Source organism: Haemaphysalis longicornis, unplaced genomic scaffold (genome assembly GCF_048455015.1).
Source record: "Haemaphysalis longicornis isolate Haplotype H1 unplaced genomic scaffold, Haemaphysalis longicornis Haplotype H1 scaffold_14, whole genome shotgun sequence".
Taxonomy (NCBI): domain Eukaryota; kingdom Metazoa; phylum Arthropoda; class Arachnida; order Ixodida; family Ixodidae; genus Haemaphysalis; species Haemaphysalis longicornis.
The window spans coordinates 913,749-927,034 of record NW_027526245.1 but is presented as its reverse complement, the minus strand read 5'-3'; the positions used below and the strand labels follow the sequence as shown (position 1 = coordinate 927,034).

Here is a 13,286-nt window from a genome sequence, read left to right as displayed (position 1 = left end):
TTGAGAACAACCGCAAGTCTTAGTTGGTTGATCTCTCAAACCATGGAGAAAAAGCTACTGTAGTAGTTGTATATTTGCCTGACATAAGTGTACAACTTCTGAAGTTTATTTATCACTAACAGCTTTCAGTCACCCAGCATGTTTGCTTGCAATAAGTGGTCTTGTTAGTTGCCGAGTTTAAAGATGGACGTTCGTCGCGCTGCATTTGAAACATTTCCGGAGTTGAAGGATCAGACTTGCATATTATTGAAAAAAATTTTCGATGTCAACGAAGCTTCAAGTAAAGACATAAAAAACGTTACGCTAAAGTCTATTATGGCGAGAAAAAGATTGTTGTGAGTGCGCTCCACCCAATTACTGCGATATTCTCTGGACTTAATGTCGAATGAAATAAGGTGAGTAGCTAGACCTGCTCTTTGTGAAATATTTGCCGTACAGACACGTAAAACAGGAAAACATTGACGATACGTGTAAGACAACTTGAAGAAAATATTGCCGCGAACCATGCATTGGGTTTATTTATTTGTGTTTTGCTTTTTCCGACGGCCTAGACCAGTATGTGTTACCGTTGTTGTGTGTGTCAAGAGAGGCTTGTGTTCTTGTGCCACATGTGTTACCTCTTCTGATAGCGAGAGCGTTCCGAACTTACGCGAGCAGCCTAGAATAATATTCGTTCTTCTACAGTGTTCTGGATACAATTCGACTATTCCAGAAACCATCGCGCCGAGTGGTAAAATCCAACTGAGCAGATGCCGCGGCATTCGAAGCGCGACACCAGTCTACGCACGTCACTTTGTTGACTGCTGTTTTGCCGCCTGTGTATTCTTTGAGTTATTAGGGGAGGACAAGTTCGCTCCAATAAACTTGTTTGTTCTTCAAGACAGCTGCGTCGTCTTTGGCTACGTGACCTCTGGTAGAGGTGCGGGGTAGCAGGGTGACATGATCATCGGCAATCCTTGCAGCTGCACCGTGCTCGGGGTTCGGTTCTGGTGTCATGGTGTGAATAAAGAAAAAGTTATCGACTTGGTCTGCAGATCATTTATTGCGCCGTTGTCCGTCGAAAGTCGATTCCGAGAATTACGTCGCGGGAGCAGTTAGGCAAGACAACGAACGCGGCAGGGTACGTCATATACACAGGTTAGATGCAGCATGCGATGCACCATAAACTACTGTGCGCAACTAAGTGCGAAGGTAACAGTAGCTCACTTAAAAAAAACCAAAGGCAACATTAAACGCAAAGCAAAATACCACTGAGCATGTAGTCTACTTGAGTCCGGATGGTTTCCCGCTCGTTTGAAGACACGCGGTACGGTGAATGTCGGGTAGGTCGGGCTCAATCTTCGGTTATTATCCGGTGCTTCGCCAGGCCAGAGGTGTCTGACGTAACTTTGAGTTTGACGAAATACACTCGCTGTAGAGATGAAGAAAAGCTAATAACTAGTTTCTTTCTTCTTGCGGTAGCGCTGGATTCACGTCGAAAGGATGCGGGAGATTGAAGGCATCTTCGTGTGGGCGTTCAAAGTCGGCGACTATCAGCACGTCATTTGCTTTTTACGTTTCTTCGAGGAACGCTATTGCAGCGCCCTTGTTTAAACGCTGCTCTTTACGTCGACGCTATCGTGGAGAGTGACCAAAGGTTGCTTCTCGACCGCGGCGTGTCTCTCGCAAGAGGCATTGTGTGGTTTAAGCAACGCATATGCCACGTTTTGGTCACCAATTTCACCGAGGAGTAGCAGCATTTAAACAAGGGCGCTGCAATTGCGTTCCTCGAAGAAACGCAACGAGCAAGTGACGTGATCGCAGTAGCCGACGTTGAACACGCAACCAAAAATGCATTCAAGCTCCCGCATCCTCTCGACGTGAATCCGGCGCTACTGCAAGACGAAAGAAACCAGGTTTTGGCTTTGCGTAATCGCTACAGCGAGTGTAATTTGTCAAACTCAAAGTTACGTCAGACACCTCCGCCGAAATCCCCGGATAATAACCGAGGATGGAGCCCGACCTACCCGACAGACACCGTACCGCGTGTCTTCACACGAGCGCGAAGCCATGCGGACTCAAGTAGAACACACGCTCAGCGACGACATAATACAGCCATATAAAAGTTCGTAGGCTGCGCTGGTCGTACTCGTGAAGAAAAAAGACGGCACTTTAAGCTTCTGAGTTGACTACCGGAGACTGAACAAAATCACCCAAAAGGACGTGTACCACCTGCCACGAATCCACGATGCCCTCGCCCACCTCTGCCACGCGAAGTACTTCTCATCGATAGATCTGAAGACGGGTTACTGGCAAATCAAAGTTGGACCAGAGAGACCAAGAGAAGACTGCATTTATGACCCCCGACGGTCTATACGACTTCAAGGTGATGCCGCTTGGGCTGTGCATGGCGCCCGCAACGTTTCAAAGGGTCATGGCCACAGTGCTAGCTGACCTGAAGTGGCACACCTGCCTCGTATACCTTGATGACGTTGTGTATTCGCCCGGACTTCAGATGAACGCCTTTCAAGGCTAGAGTCTGTACTCGAGGCTATTCGCTCGTCGGGGTTAAGGCTGAAGCCGAAAGTGCGCTTCGCTTACGAGGAACTGAAGTTTTTGGGACACGTCATTAACGCCGCGGGAGTACTGCCTGACCCGGCAAAAACATCAGCCATAGCAAACTTGCCGAGGCCGAAAGACATAAATCTAAAGGGCTATAATATAAAATAAAAGCCCACCCCGTGCCACATACGTATCACGGGCGACGCCAATTGAAAATAAACAAACTGGACCGAGGTCAACTAGAGTTCTGACGAGATGGAAATACCCACCGAAGTGGAAAATAACAGGCAAAAATGCTGCACAGCGACACCAGAGCCAGGAGAGCGGGCCCGGGAAGACACCTCTGATCTCCCCTGGGGCGGTAGCAGGAAAGGTTGGGATAAGGGATATGGATGGTGGTGATAAGAAATGGGTTATGGGAAAGACGGTGGGAATGGGGACAGCGAGGTTTTTGTTCTAATCCTGAAATGTCTGACTCCTAAAATAGGCCTGAAAACCCAAGATGGGCGTCAGACGGTGCCAATTCGAATTCAGCGGACCCCACTATAGGTTCCAAAAATCTGAGCTCCGACATCGAAGAACAGGAAGAACCTGCGACGGAGAGACGACACCTAGTCTCCGGACCCCTTTCACAACCAGCCCCCCAGCTAGCACCCACCAGGTCCCCCGAGTACTCAAGAGACCCTGCCCAGCCTACACAGGTACTAACCCCCCTCGTCTCAACGGTTTCGGATACTGCTCAAAGAGAGCGTGCGAAAATGTCTCGGACTATGCGCCTACTACCGGCGCTTCGTCGCAAGCTTCGAACGCATTGCAGACCCACTCACGCACCTGACAATAAATAGCACCCCTTTCGCCTGGGAATAGGCCCAAGAAAAAGCATTCTGCGAGCTGCAACAATGCCTGCAAAACCCGCCCGTGCTCGCTCATTTCGAAAAAAACGCCGAAACGGAAATGCACACGGACGCCAGTGATATAGGTTTGGGTACCATCATCGTCCCCAAGCAAAGCGGTTGCGAAAAGGTAATCGCCTATGCAAGGCGTGGTCTGTCGAAGGAGGGAACAAACTACTCTGCCTCTGAAAAGAGTGCCTGCCTATCATACGGGCAGTTTGAAAATTTCCCCTTACGTCTATGGCAGCCCGTTCAAGGTTGTGACAGACCACATTGCGCGGTGTTGGCTCGCCAATTTGGAGGACCCCTCTGGCCTTCTTGGGCCGTTTAGCTTGCGCCCGCAAAAGTGCGACCGTACAGTAGTCTCCAAATTCGGCAGAAAACACTCCGACGCCAACTGCAAGTTCCACGCCCCCGTTGACCCACCACCAGAAGACATCGATGAAGACAGCGCGCTCTTTGGAGTGACCTAGCCGCCAAGCAGCGTGCCGACACCGGCCTGCGCGTCATGATCGACTACCTCCAAGGACGCAACGTCGCCATGCCTAGGGCGTTCAAGAATAACTTGCCAGTATTCACCCTCAAAAACTCTGTCCTCATGATAAAGAATTTCAGCCCTGGAACGAGAACGAATTATCTACTTGTCATCCACGCAGACCTTCGTGACGAAATTTTGGAAGCGTGCCACGACGACCCATTTTCCGGACATCTCGGAACACCTCGCACTATTGCAAAAATCAAGGCGAAGTACTTCTGTCCCCGACATACATCCGACGTCACCCAATACGTTCGGAGTTGCCGTGACTGCCAGCGACGAAAAACGCCGCCGACAAGACGCGCCGGAATACTGCAACCGATCGCCGTCCCGTCGAGGCCATTTCAAGAGATCAAAATAAACATTCTGTGCCCATTTCCTACGTCACGGTCACGGAACAAGTGGATTGCCGTAGCGACACACTACATGACGCACTACGCAGGGACCACCGCTCTTCCGAGGGGGACTGCACAAGAAGTCGCCAAGTTCTTCGTAAACCAAATTGTGCTGCGCATTTAGCCCCTGAAGTTCTAATCACGGACCACGCAACGGCCTTCACTGCCAACCTTATGCAAGGATACTTACGCTACAGCGACACGGATCACCGAAGAACTACGGCTTACCACCCCCAAACGAACGGACTAACAGAACGCCTGAACAAGACAGTCGCGGATATGCTGTCTATGTACGTCGACGTTGAACATAAGACTTGAGACGAAGTCATTCCGTATGTCACGTTTGCGTACAACAACACGGCAATCCAGGAAACCACACAGATGACACCGTTCGAGCTTGTCTTCGGAAGACGGCCGACTACGATGCTTGACGCCATGCTTCCCCACGTGGAAGAAGACGACCTCAACGGCGACGTCCAAGGACACCTTCAGCGTGCGGAGAAGGCCCGACACCTCGCTCGAGTTTGTACATCGGACCAGCAGCTGGTGGATGCGAGACGCTACAACCACTGACGCCAAGACGCCGAGTACGGCTTAGTAGATCGTGTGTGGGTTTGGACCCCAATCCGACGACGTAGACTCAGTGAGAAACCAGAGCATTTCAGAGCCTAACGGATTCTACAACGTGTTGGCCACCTTACCTACGAGGTGTTCCCCGTTGGTGATTCCGGAACATCACACGGACGCACGCGGCCCGAAGGCGTCCACGCGGTTAGCATAAAACCTTTCCACGCACGATGACGGAGTCCTATTTCTTTTATTTGTTCGGACTGTCGCTTGTGTTAGCATCGGGTTGATGCACTCTTAGAGGGGGGTAATGCCACGAACTATGCATTGGGTTTGTTTATTTGTGTCTTGCTTTTGCCGCCGGGCTGCGCCGTTATGTGTTATCGGTGTTGTGTATGCCAAGAGAGGCGCGTGTTCCGTTCTTCCTTTCTGTGCCGCATGTGTTATCTCTCCTGATAAGGAGAGCGTTCAGAACTAACGCGAAAAGCCTAGAATAATCTTCGTTGATCTACAGTGTTCTGGATACAATTCGACTATTCCAGAAACCCTCGCGCCGAGTGATAAAATCTATCTGAGCAGATGTCGCGACATTCGAGTCGTCGACACCAGTCTACGCACGTCACTTTGTTGACTGCTGTGTCACCGCCAGTGTATTCTTTGAGTTGTTAGGGGAGCACAAGTTCGCTCCAATAAACTTGCTTTTTTCTTAAGCACAGCTGCGTCGTCTTTGGCTACGTGACAATATATTTTTGACAACGCGGGCTGGAATAGCCACGCGCTCCTGGGTGATTCAGCCAGGTTGACTCAATGGCTGGGGCATTTTGCTGCTGAGCATTACAAGGAAAATGTTTACTTATCAACCTTGGGCCATTTTTGATGGAGGCACGAGTAGGAACGGAAGTTTGTCTTGAGCAAAATGGGACACAATAGAGTTGCTCATTCGCGAGGGTGATTTTCTAATGCTAGTAAGCTGTGTTCGATTGAGACAAAACAAACAAAACTTAACAGCATTTCGGCGGGCCATAAAATACGAAGCCGGTGTAAATTAGTCCACGCGCGCCTCATGACCCAAAATTTTGGGCGTGTAAAACAGTGCAAAAGCTCATATCGTGCGTAAACATTTTCGCTCATGTCTAGTGGGCGCCGGCATGAGACATAAAATCCAAGGATTCAGAAGACATCTATACATGCAGTACACAAGTCGAAACTTGGCGTAAATAAGGGCGAAGTTATTATCGCCTACTAACGGAACGTCGGTTTCTCTAAATAATAAATTACGATTGGCTTCAACAATTATCAAAGTTGAAATTTTCAAATTAGGAACTTTTATCAAACTGCTAGCGCAAATGTATGAATTCTTGATATCCTTTCTTGCATGGTGATGTCATTGAATACGAAAGGTAGAGCAGCATATCTAAGCATAACTTTTGTACTGCGATTACTCTCAACACCTGTATTTAAAATGAACGTGTCCCGGCTCAATTATAATTTCGGCAATTTTCAAGGTTGCTGTTTTGATGCCGCTCCTGTGAAATATTTTCCCGATTTGCTACATGATCAAAACTGTGTCGAGACTACAAAAAAATGAGTCGTGTCTAATGCCCTTGCATGAACATTGTGTACATAAAATAATGGCAATTTAGCCCTCATGCGCGTCACAGGGACCCCAGATACAACACTTCGTATTGTTGACGCACTTTCGGTAATTTTATATTTTAATACATTTACAGTTACGAGATCTCTCGCCTGGAGACCTGGTAAAGCTGGTGGATGATATTCGGCCTGACGGAAACCTAGTACTGGAGAATCAGGAGAAGTACAGGTCAGCGACTGAGGTGAGCGTTTGGAAACTAATCTTTCTGAATTATGAAACGAAACCGTACTAAGACGACTGACGAATATAAAAAGTGACCACCCTGAAGCCATTTTTTTATCTACAGAGACGATAGAATCTCAACTGAGGTGCATATATTTCTATTTGTAACGTTGCATCTTATCGTGTAGCAAAGAATTGGACGCTTGCGAAGAGTCAGTGCGCATACAAAAAGTCAGTGTTCCGAAGCTTTTTTGTGAGAGACAGTCGTGGATATAATTTTTGATACCTTTCACTTTAGTGTATTATCTCAAACCTTGTTTTTGCTTAGGGGTCGTGCCAATCTAGCTTATCCGTTCTCTGCGATGTGTGGTGTACCCATTACACGCGCGCAACGTTACCCAGTTATTATAAAGTACCACAAGACAGCATCAGAAGAAGCAAACCGACGTTACACTCTCATGACCTGAGTACATTAACCTGGTGATCTGTCCCGGTGCACTGTATTGTTAAAGACTCGTGTACATGCTCCGCAACCTCTGACAAACTTTTGTAATTTTTGCTTATCTTGAACGTGAAGAAAATTTAAATACCTTGTACCAACTAGTGCAAAAACAAATACTTTGAGATAGGGTTCACCGATCAAGTCTCACCCTCAATTCCGTGGGCCACAACAAATGCATCTAGTAATAATTGTGGTATCGTTAATTCATTCATTCATTCATCTTAGTGTCATCTTGGTGTTCCTAAGTCCCGTGAAGCAAGATCCTAGCTGCGTTGCTCCTTCGTATTTGCCTCCTTTTCTTTGCGTTTGCTTCGAATTTCGGCAATAATTAATTCAGCAAGTGGACTGGTGACACAGGCCTTATCTTCCCTAAAATCAGAGATCTGCCTGGCTGGAAAGCAGATGTTCTAGCGCCATGCCATCATGATCGCGTGTCGCGTGGCTCATTCTGTTCGTTCTCTCCTTCTCTTATTTTTTTTGCTTTTCTCTCCTTCCTTCTTTCGTATTTCCTTCTTTTGTTGTTTCTCTCTCACTTTGTTCGCCTCTCTTTCATCCTTTCTGGCTTTCTTCCTCTCTTTATTTCCTTCTTTTCTTCTTCCTTTCTCTCTCTCTTTCTTTCCTCCTGTCAATCTTTCGTCCTTACTGTCTTCGTTCCTCTCGCCCTTTCTATCTTTCAATCTGATTTTGTTACTTTCTAACTTTCTCTCACTCTCTCTCTCTCTTTCTTGCTTTGGTCTTTCAACGTGCGGCCTTTTCAATATGTCATTGTAAGCCACGTCATCTAATTATGGAAGGAATAGCGTCATAAAACTGACAGTTTTGAAAGAACGACTGTAATAAAAATGGCCTCAGATCTATTGGAAAGTTTTATGGTTATAACTAGACATTTTCTTACTGTGAAAACAAAAGTGGGTAATGTGTATTTTTCCCCACGATGCCCTGTAAAAAAAGACCCAATTCCTTAAACTACGACCTGTATTCTTATATTTACGGAAACTAGCAAAACACACTGAGACACTCTACGGAATTTTTATTCTAATATTTCTTGTTCCACGGCGCTTCCGCACTCACGCCCAACGCGAACCATAGCTTCTTCCTACCACGATATCTCTCGTTCAAATCCGCAACGTACCTTATCGAGAGTCTATGTCAAGAAACGTTAGAAAACACCATTAGTTATTTTCCGGATATTTTTATTCACTACTGTTTTTTAAAAAAATAATAATGATGAAATAATCCGGTTTTGTAAACGTTATTCTTCTGGTATTTTTTTTCAGGTCTGTGGACACATTTGCCTCGTGCTCCTAAACTGCTTCCCGAAATATGGCCTAATATACGTGACATTGGGACAAGGATACGACAGCTTCAGTCCCTTTCACCTGGACTTTGTTGCAAGGCCTTTGTACGGCGACTTCAGTTGAGTCGTTAAAATATTTTGTTTTTCTATGTCCGGTGTTTCTTACGAATGCGAGTAGAGTGCACTCGCGATAACTAAAACTCGAAGACACACCGAGATTTTGTTTGCACTGTCAGAAGTTGAATGAAAAGAAGTACCCATAATTAAGACTGACGGCAACATACCAACTTGTGTTGTAACAAAACCTTTACGTATACGTATTTAATGGAACATTCATGCACACTGCTCAAGTGCACTTCACACTTTAGAAAAAAGGACAAATTGATGACTGCTTGTATTTGAATAAGAGTTCAAAACAAAGTTTTAGATCCCAGCGAGGGCAGAAAACGTACTGCAAGAGTTTTCTGTACTGCTCAAGAATTTGCGGATTCCAGCGATGAACACAAAAGATGCAAATGTCCTGCTACGCGTGGAAAATTTAGCAGAGATGTTCTAGCAAGGACAGCCAAAAAGTACAAAAATAATCTAATTTACACAATATAACAGTTCAATTAGGCGCCTCTAAAATACATTAAAAACATAGCCTACAAACCAAAATTTTACTTTGTTTGAATAAACCGAAAGTTTGAATTATCCGCAATATCGGGAGTATACTTCATTTCTGGTACATAATAAGATACGTAGGATTCAAATATTTCGACAACTCTCCCAAGCTTTTGATTTTCTCTAGAAAAGCAGAGAACCTTGCAATAAATTTTTGTGCAGTTTGGCGATATCTCTACCTCAAAAAGTGGCTTGATACTATCACGCTGTTATCACCAAGTGGTCATTGGGACATATCACTTTGGCACAACTGTTGAGGAAAAAGAGGCTGGGTTGGAGAGCAGCCTGTTCGAGCTCCTACATGGCCGACATGACTATAGTGCGCCAACTCGCCGCTAATCTTACCATCGTTGCTCCTATTTCTGACCTCATGTCAAACATTGAAATTATTAGACAACATTTACAATATACTCACTGTAACAAATATAGGAGCATTTTGGTTGGCGGAATACCTAATTTGTGCTGCAGCGTCAATATTCAACATGAGTTTGTTCTTTCAACTTAAGTGGAAGCTTGTGGCGTCCGCACATGCAATGAAGCCAGCACACCGGGAGGAAAAAGGTGCGGGAAGTAAAAGCAGCGGCAGGTTTTTTGAAGTCTTGCTCAAACTTAGCGGTTTTCACAGGAAACATTACCTGCTAAAGGGAATTCACTTAAAAAGGATTGTGCAGGTAAACGCTTTGTTGTCTAGAGAAAACACTTACGTCTAGGCAAAAATAAAAGTGCCGTTTATTAAAGCGCTAGTATTTTGTCTCCATGGGGACGCTACTCTCCGAATCGATTGCATGCATGGATTCACGGCGAATTCGACATCTCAGGTAAAACTGTTTGATTAAATGGTGTCGAATGCGGTCTCACAGGCATTGATATACTTTTAACTAACCACGAGGGACTTGTAAATTAGACAAGCATAGAAATGATCAAACACACAATATCCCTGCAAATTTTACAACGGAAAAGTTGTGCGGTGCACTTGGCTGCCTCATTTTTGACACCCTGTTAAAACTCCAAACAAGAACACAAGAGTGATACCCTCTAAAAGCTCTCCCCTCCTCAACCTAAGTATTGATATTGTGCGTTCTATTTGCTAAATTTATCATTGACGGTTGTGACGACATATAACGGGAGAAAAAAAACGGCAACCGTAAACAGTGGCGGATTTTACGGGAGTGTTAGGCGCGCCCCCCGTACATGACTAAGGGACGTTGCTCTGGATTAAGGACGATGTGTTTATGATTGTTCTCGAACTGGGTTGATAACTTATTCTTACATTTTAGCACCCACCTAATAAAACAAGAAAAGAAACCTATTTCCCCGAATGCGGTTTATTTCAATTGCACCTCCATTGTTTTTTATTGTAGGGTGAACGGATTTCACCGCTATCCGTCCGGTATTGAGGCACCTCGCAATGATCAGTTGCTGAAATGCTGAGCTTGTCAGATCACGCACCAGTCGACAATCAGGACAGCCTCTGTTATCACGCTGCAGCAAAAAATAGCGCAGCTGTAATGAGGTCGTTGTGCCTCCGCTAAAAAGTGAAAAAAAGAAACTGCGCGTGCCCAAGTCAGCGGAGATCATGTAGACGACAAGAAAACACGGAGCGAAAAAAATTAAACAGTAGGGAAGTCGGATAGTCACTGACGTACGTCCAGGTCACCTAAACGATGAAGGCTCAAGCGTCACTGTCGTCATAGCAGTCGGGAACGTTCTCGGAAATGATCTGGACATGAATGCAGAGAGCCTCCTTGGCGGCCCGAAAACCGGTTTGTTGCAGAGTAGCCAGCCAACTCTCCCATCAGGCGATGCGGGAGAGGGCGGTAAGAAGGTTCGGGGGCTGGCAGTGCCACTAGAATTGAGGAATGAAACAATATGCGCTACAAGAAGGCCAGGTTTGGGGACCTGAACATTTACGTAAGCCACGTAAAATGTGGGGATATGGGAGGGAGTGGGTATGAGCCTGGCGGAGAAGAAAGGTTTCGGTGCGAGTACGACGTGGGTCTGGAGAAGAGTGTGCTTGGCGGGTGAAGTGATAGGATAGTAGAGTGAATTTACGGCTCACGTGATCGCGGTGATGAATGGAAGGGGGATTTTACGAGGTTGACCAGAGCATAGACGGATGCGGAATTAGATGTCGGGAATGCGGGTTGCTTCTTACGTTGCCGTGCAATTTGATTGGCAAGGTACCCTTCAAGGATAAAGATATGAAACGGATATCCCTTGATAGGGTAAGTGAGTATGTTGGAGGAGAAGTGGTTGACAGTATAGGGTAACTAATTTCGAGTGGCGGATTTGGAATCTGGGAAGATGCAAGTTGGGTGTTGGGTGAAGGTGTGAGAGCGGCATGCTCCATGAGGAGGATGAAGAAGCGGTCACTGAACAAGTCAAGGTGAAAACACCAAGACGTTTTGGAACCCGTACGGGTTCCTTGATCCCACTCAGCAGAGACGATTGGGAACACGTACGGGTTCGCTAACATCTAGGTGTTTTCACCTTGACTTGGTGAGTGACCGCATTTTCTTCCAAATCATGATACCTGACCAGGCGAACTTTCGTCGTAGTCTTGACGGCACGCTCTATGGCAAGATCGATGGAGGGCTCCTCTAGAGAGGTGGAGTCTCGCGGTCAGTGAAAGGGCGTTAGTGCGGAAACCAGCGACAAGTCCCATAAAAAGTCGCTGGTGTCTGTTTGTGTAGAGGAAAGTTACTAACAGGCGTATGTAAACTATAACTTCGATACCGGCTTTTCTAGCAGGGACGCACGTTTGGGGAGGGCTTTACAGAGCAGAAGCTGACTGGTGGCATGCCTGGAAGGGTTTATATTTTTTGGTACGGGGTTTTATGCGGAGATGACGGGACGTGGTTTAAATATGGGGAGTTGTGGGGATTGGGGGAAGAGACGCAGTATGGTAGGTCTACGGCTGCAATGGTGCCCGACCATGGTGAGGTGTCTGAAGGCGCTGAAGTTTTGTTTGTTTGTGTGTCTAAGTGCTTTCTTCGATAGTTGTATATGCTCCGGTCCCAGGGAGATTGGATGTAGGTGCGTCTTGGGGCACGCTGAGGGCTATGCGGCAAAACTTATGGAGAGCTAGTTTGGTAAGTTGGGTCGGCATGAGATGCAGGTATGCCAGCGTATAGAGTATGCAGGACCTGGTAAAGCATCAATATTGCGAATGATGTGCTCGTGCAGTACAAACTGGCGATTTGCGACGCGGCGCAGGAGATGAGACACTTCCTCGATGTGAGTCTTTTGTTCGAAGCAAGGTCCAAAATACTGGTGTAGTAGACAGGCTTTACAGATAATTGGCAGCCCGTCTGTTTATGAAACTGTCGTATTATCGATTGAGGTGTTCGTTTGGTAACCATCAGGTGTTCTGCTTTCTTTGTTAGTTATAATCATGAGGTCTCATGGAGTGGGGAAGACAGGGGAAATAATGACGCGAATAATATTGTTTTTAACAGCACATGCTGTGAACAGCACTGGTTAAATTGTTCGGTGTTTGAAAATATAAGCAGTCAAAGACATGGGAGCTCAAAGCACCGCATGTGAATTCAAAAAAGAAAGCGAGAAAGGTGGGGAAAGAAATAATAAACAAAAATAAAGAACGACGTCTAGAAGAAGAATAAACAGAAAAGAATGACGAAGAAGAGCCAAGTTACGAAACACTCACACACAAATACACAATAAACACTCAAATCCGCCGAGCGGCCATAGAAAGAAATCAACTAATGCGTGACCCTGCCGACTCACATACACACACATACCAAATAAGCATAGTGGCTGGCAAACGAAGTGAAATAAACAGGGATGAACGCTTTTTTCGTGCGGGTAATGTATGGGGCGACAGAAAACCTTGCCAATAGCATTATGAAGAACAACACAGAGAAAAAATTATGTACATGTAGATACACATGAAGACACGCACACGCCCTAAAGTATTTATTACCTATGCATAATTACAGTGAAGAGATTGTGTAACACCCCCCATACCAACGTTTTCATAGGTGGTATGAATTATGAAAAAGGCAGCAGTGGCGTGCTTAACGGGGAAAAGAACAAAAATTTTCCTCCTTGTTTTTA

The 13,286-nt window shown here is 46.0% G+C and overlaps 1 protein-coding gene across 3 annotated transcripts in view; it reads left to right on the top strand.

Annotated features, from left to right (window-relative positions):
* The window catches only part of LOC144165139 (uncharacterized), a 249,251-nt gene that overhangs the window by 32,340 nt on the left and 203,625 nt on the right, over positions 1-13,286 (top strand). For all 3 annotated transcript variants that reach the window (XM_077695243.1, XM_077695241.1, XM_077695242.1), the window contains 2 exons: positions 6,662-6,766; positions 8,527-8,665. In XM_077695243.1, the coding sequence (XP_077551369.1) occupies positions 6,662-6,766; positions 8,527-8,665 (244 nt within the window). The remainder of the gene's footprint in view (positions 1-6,661; positions 6,767-8,526; positions 8,666-13,286) is intronic.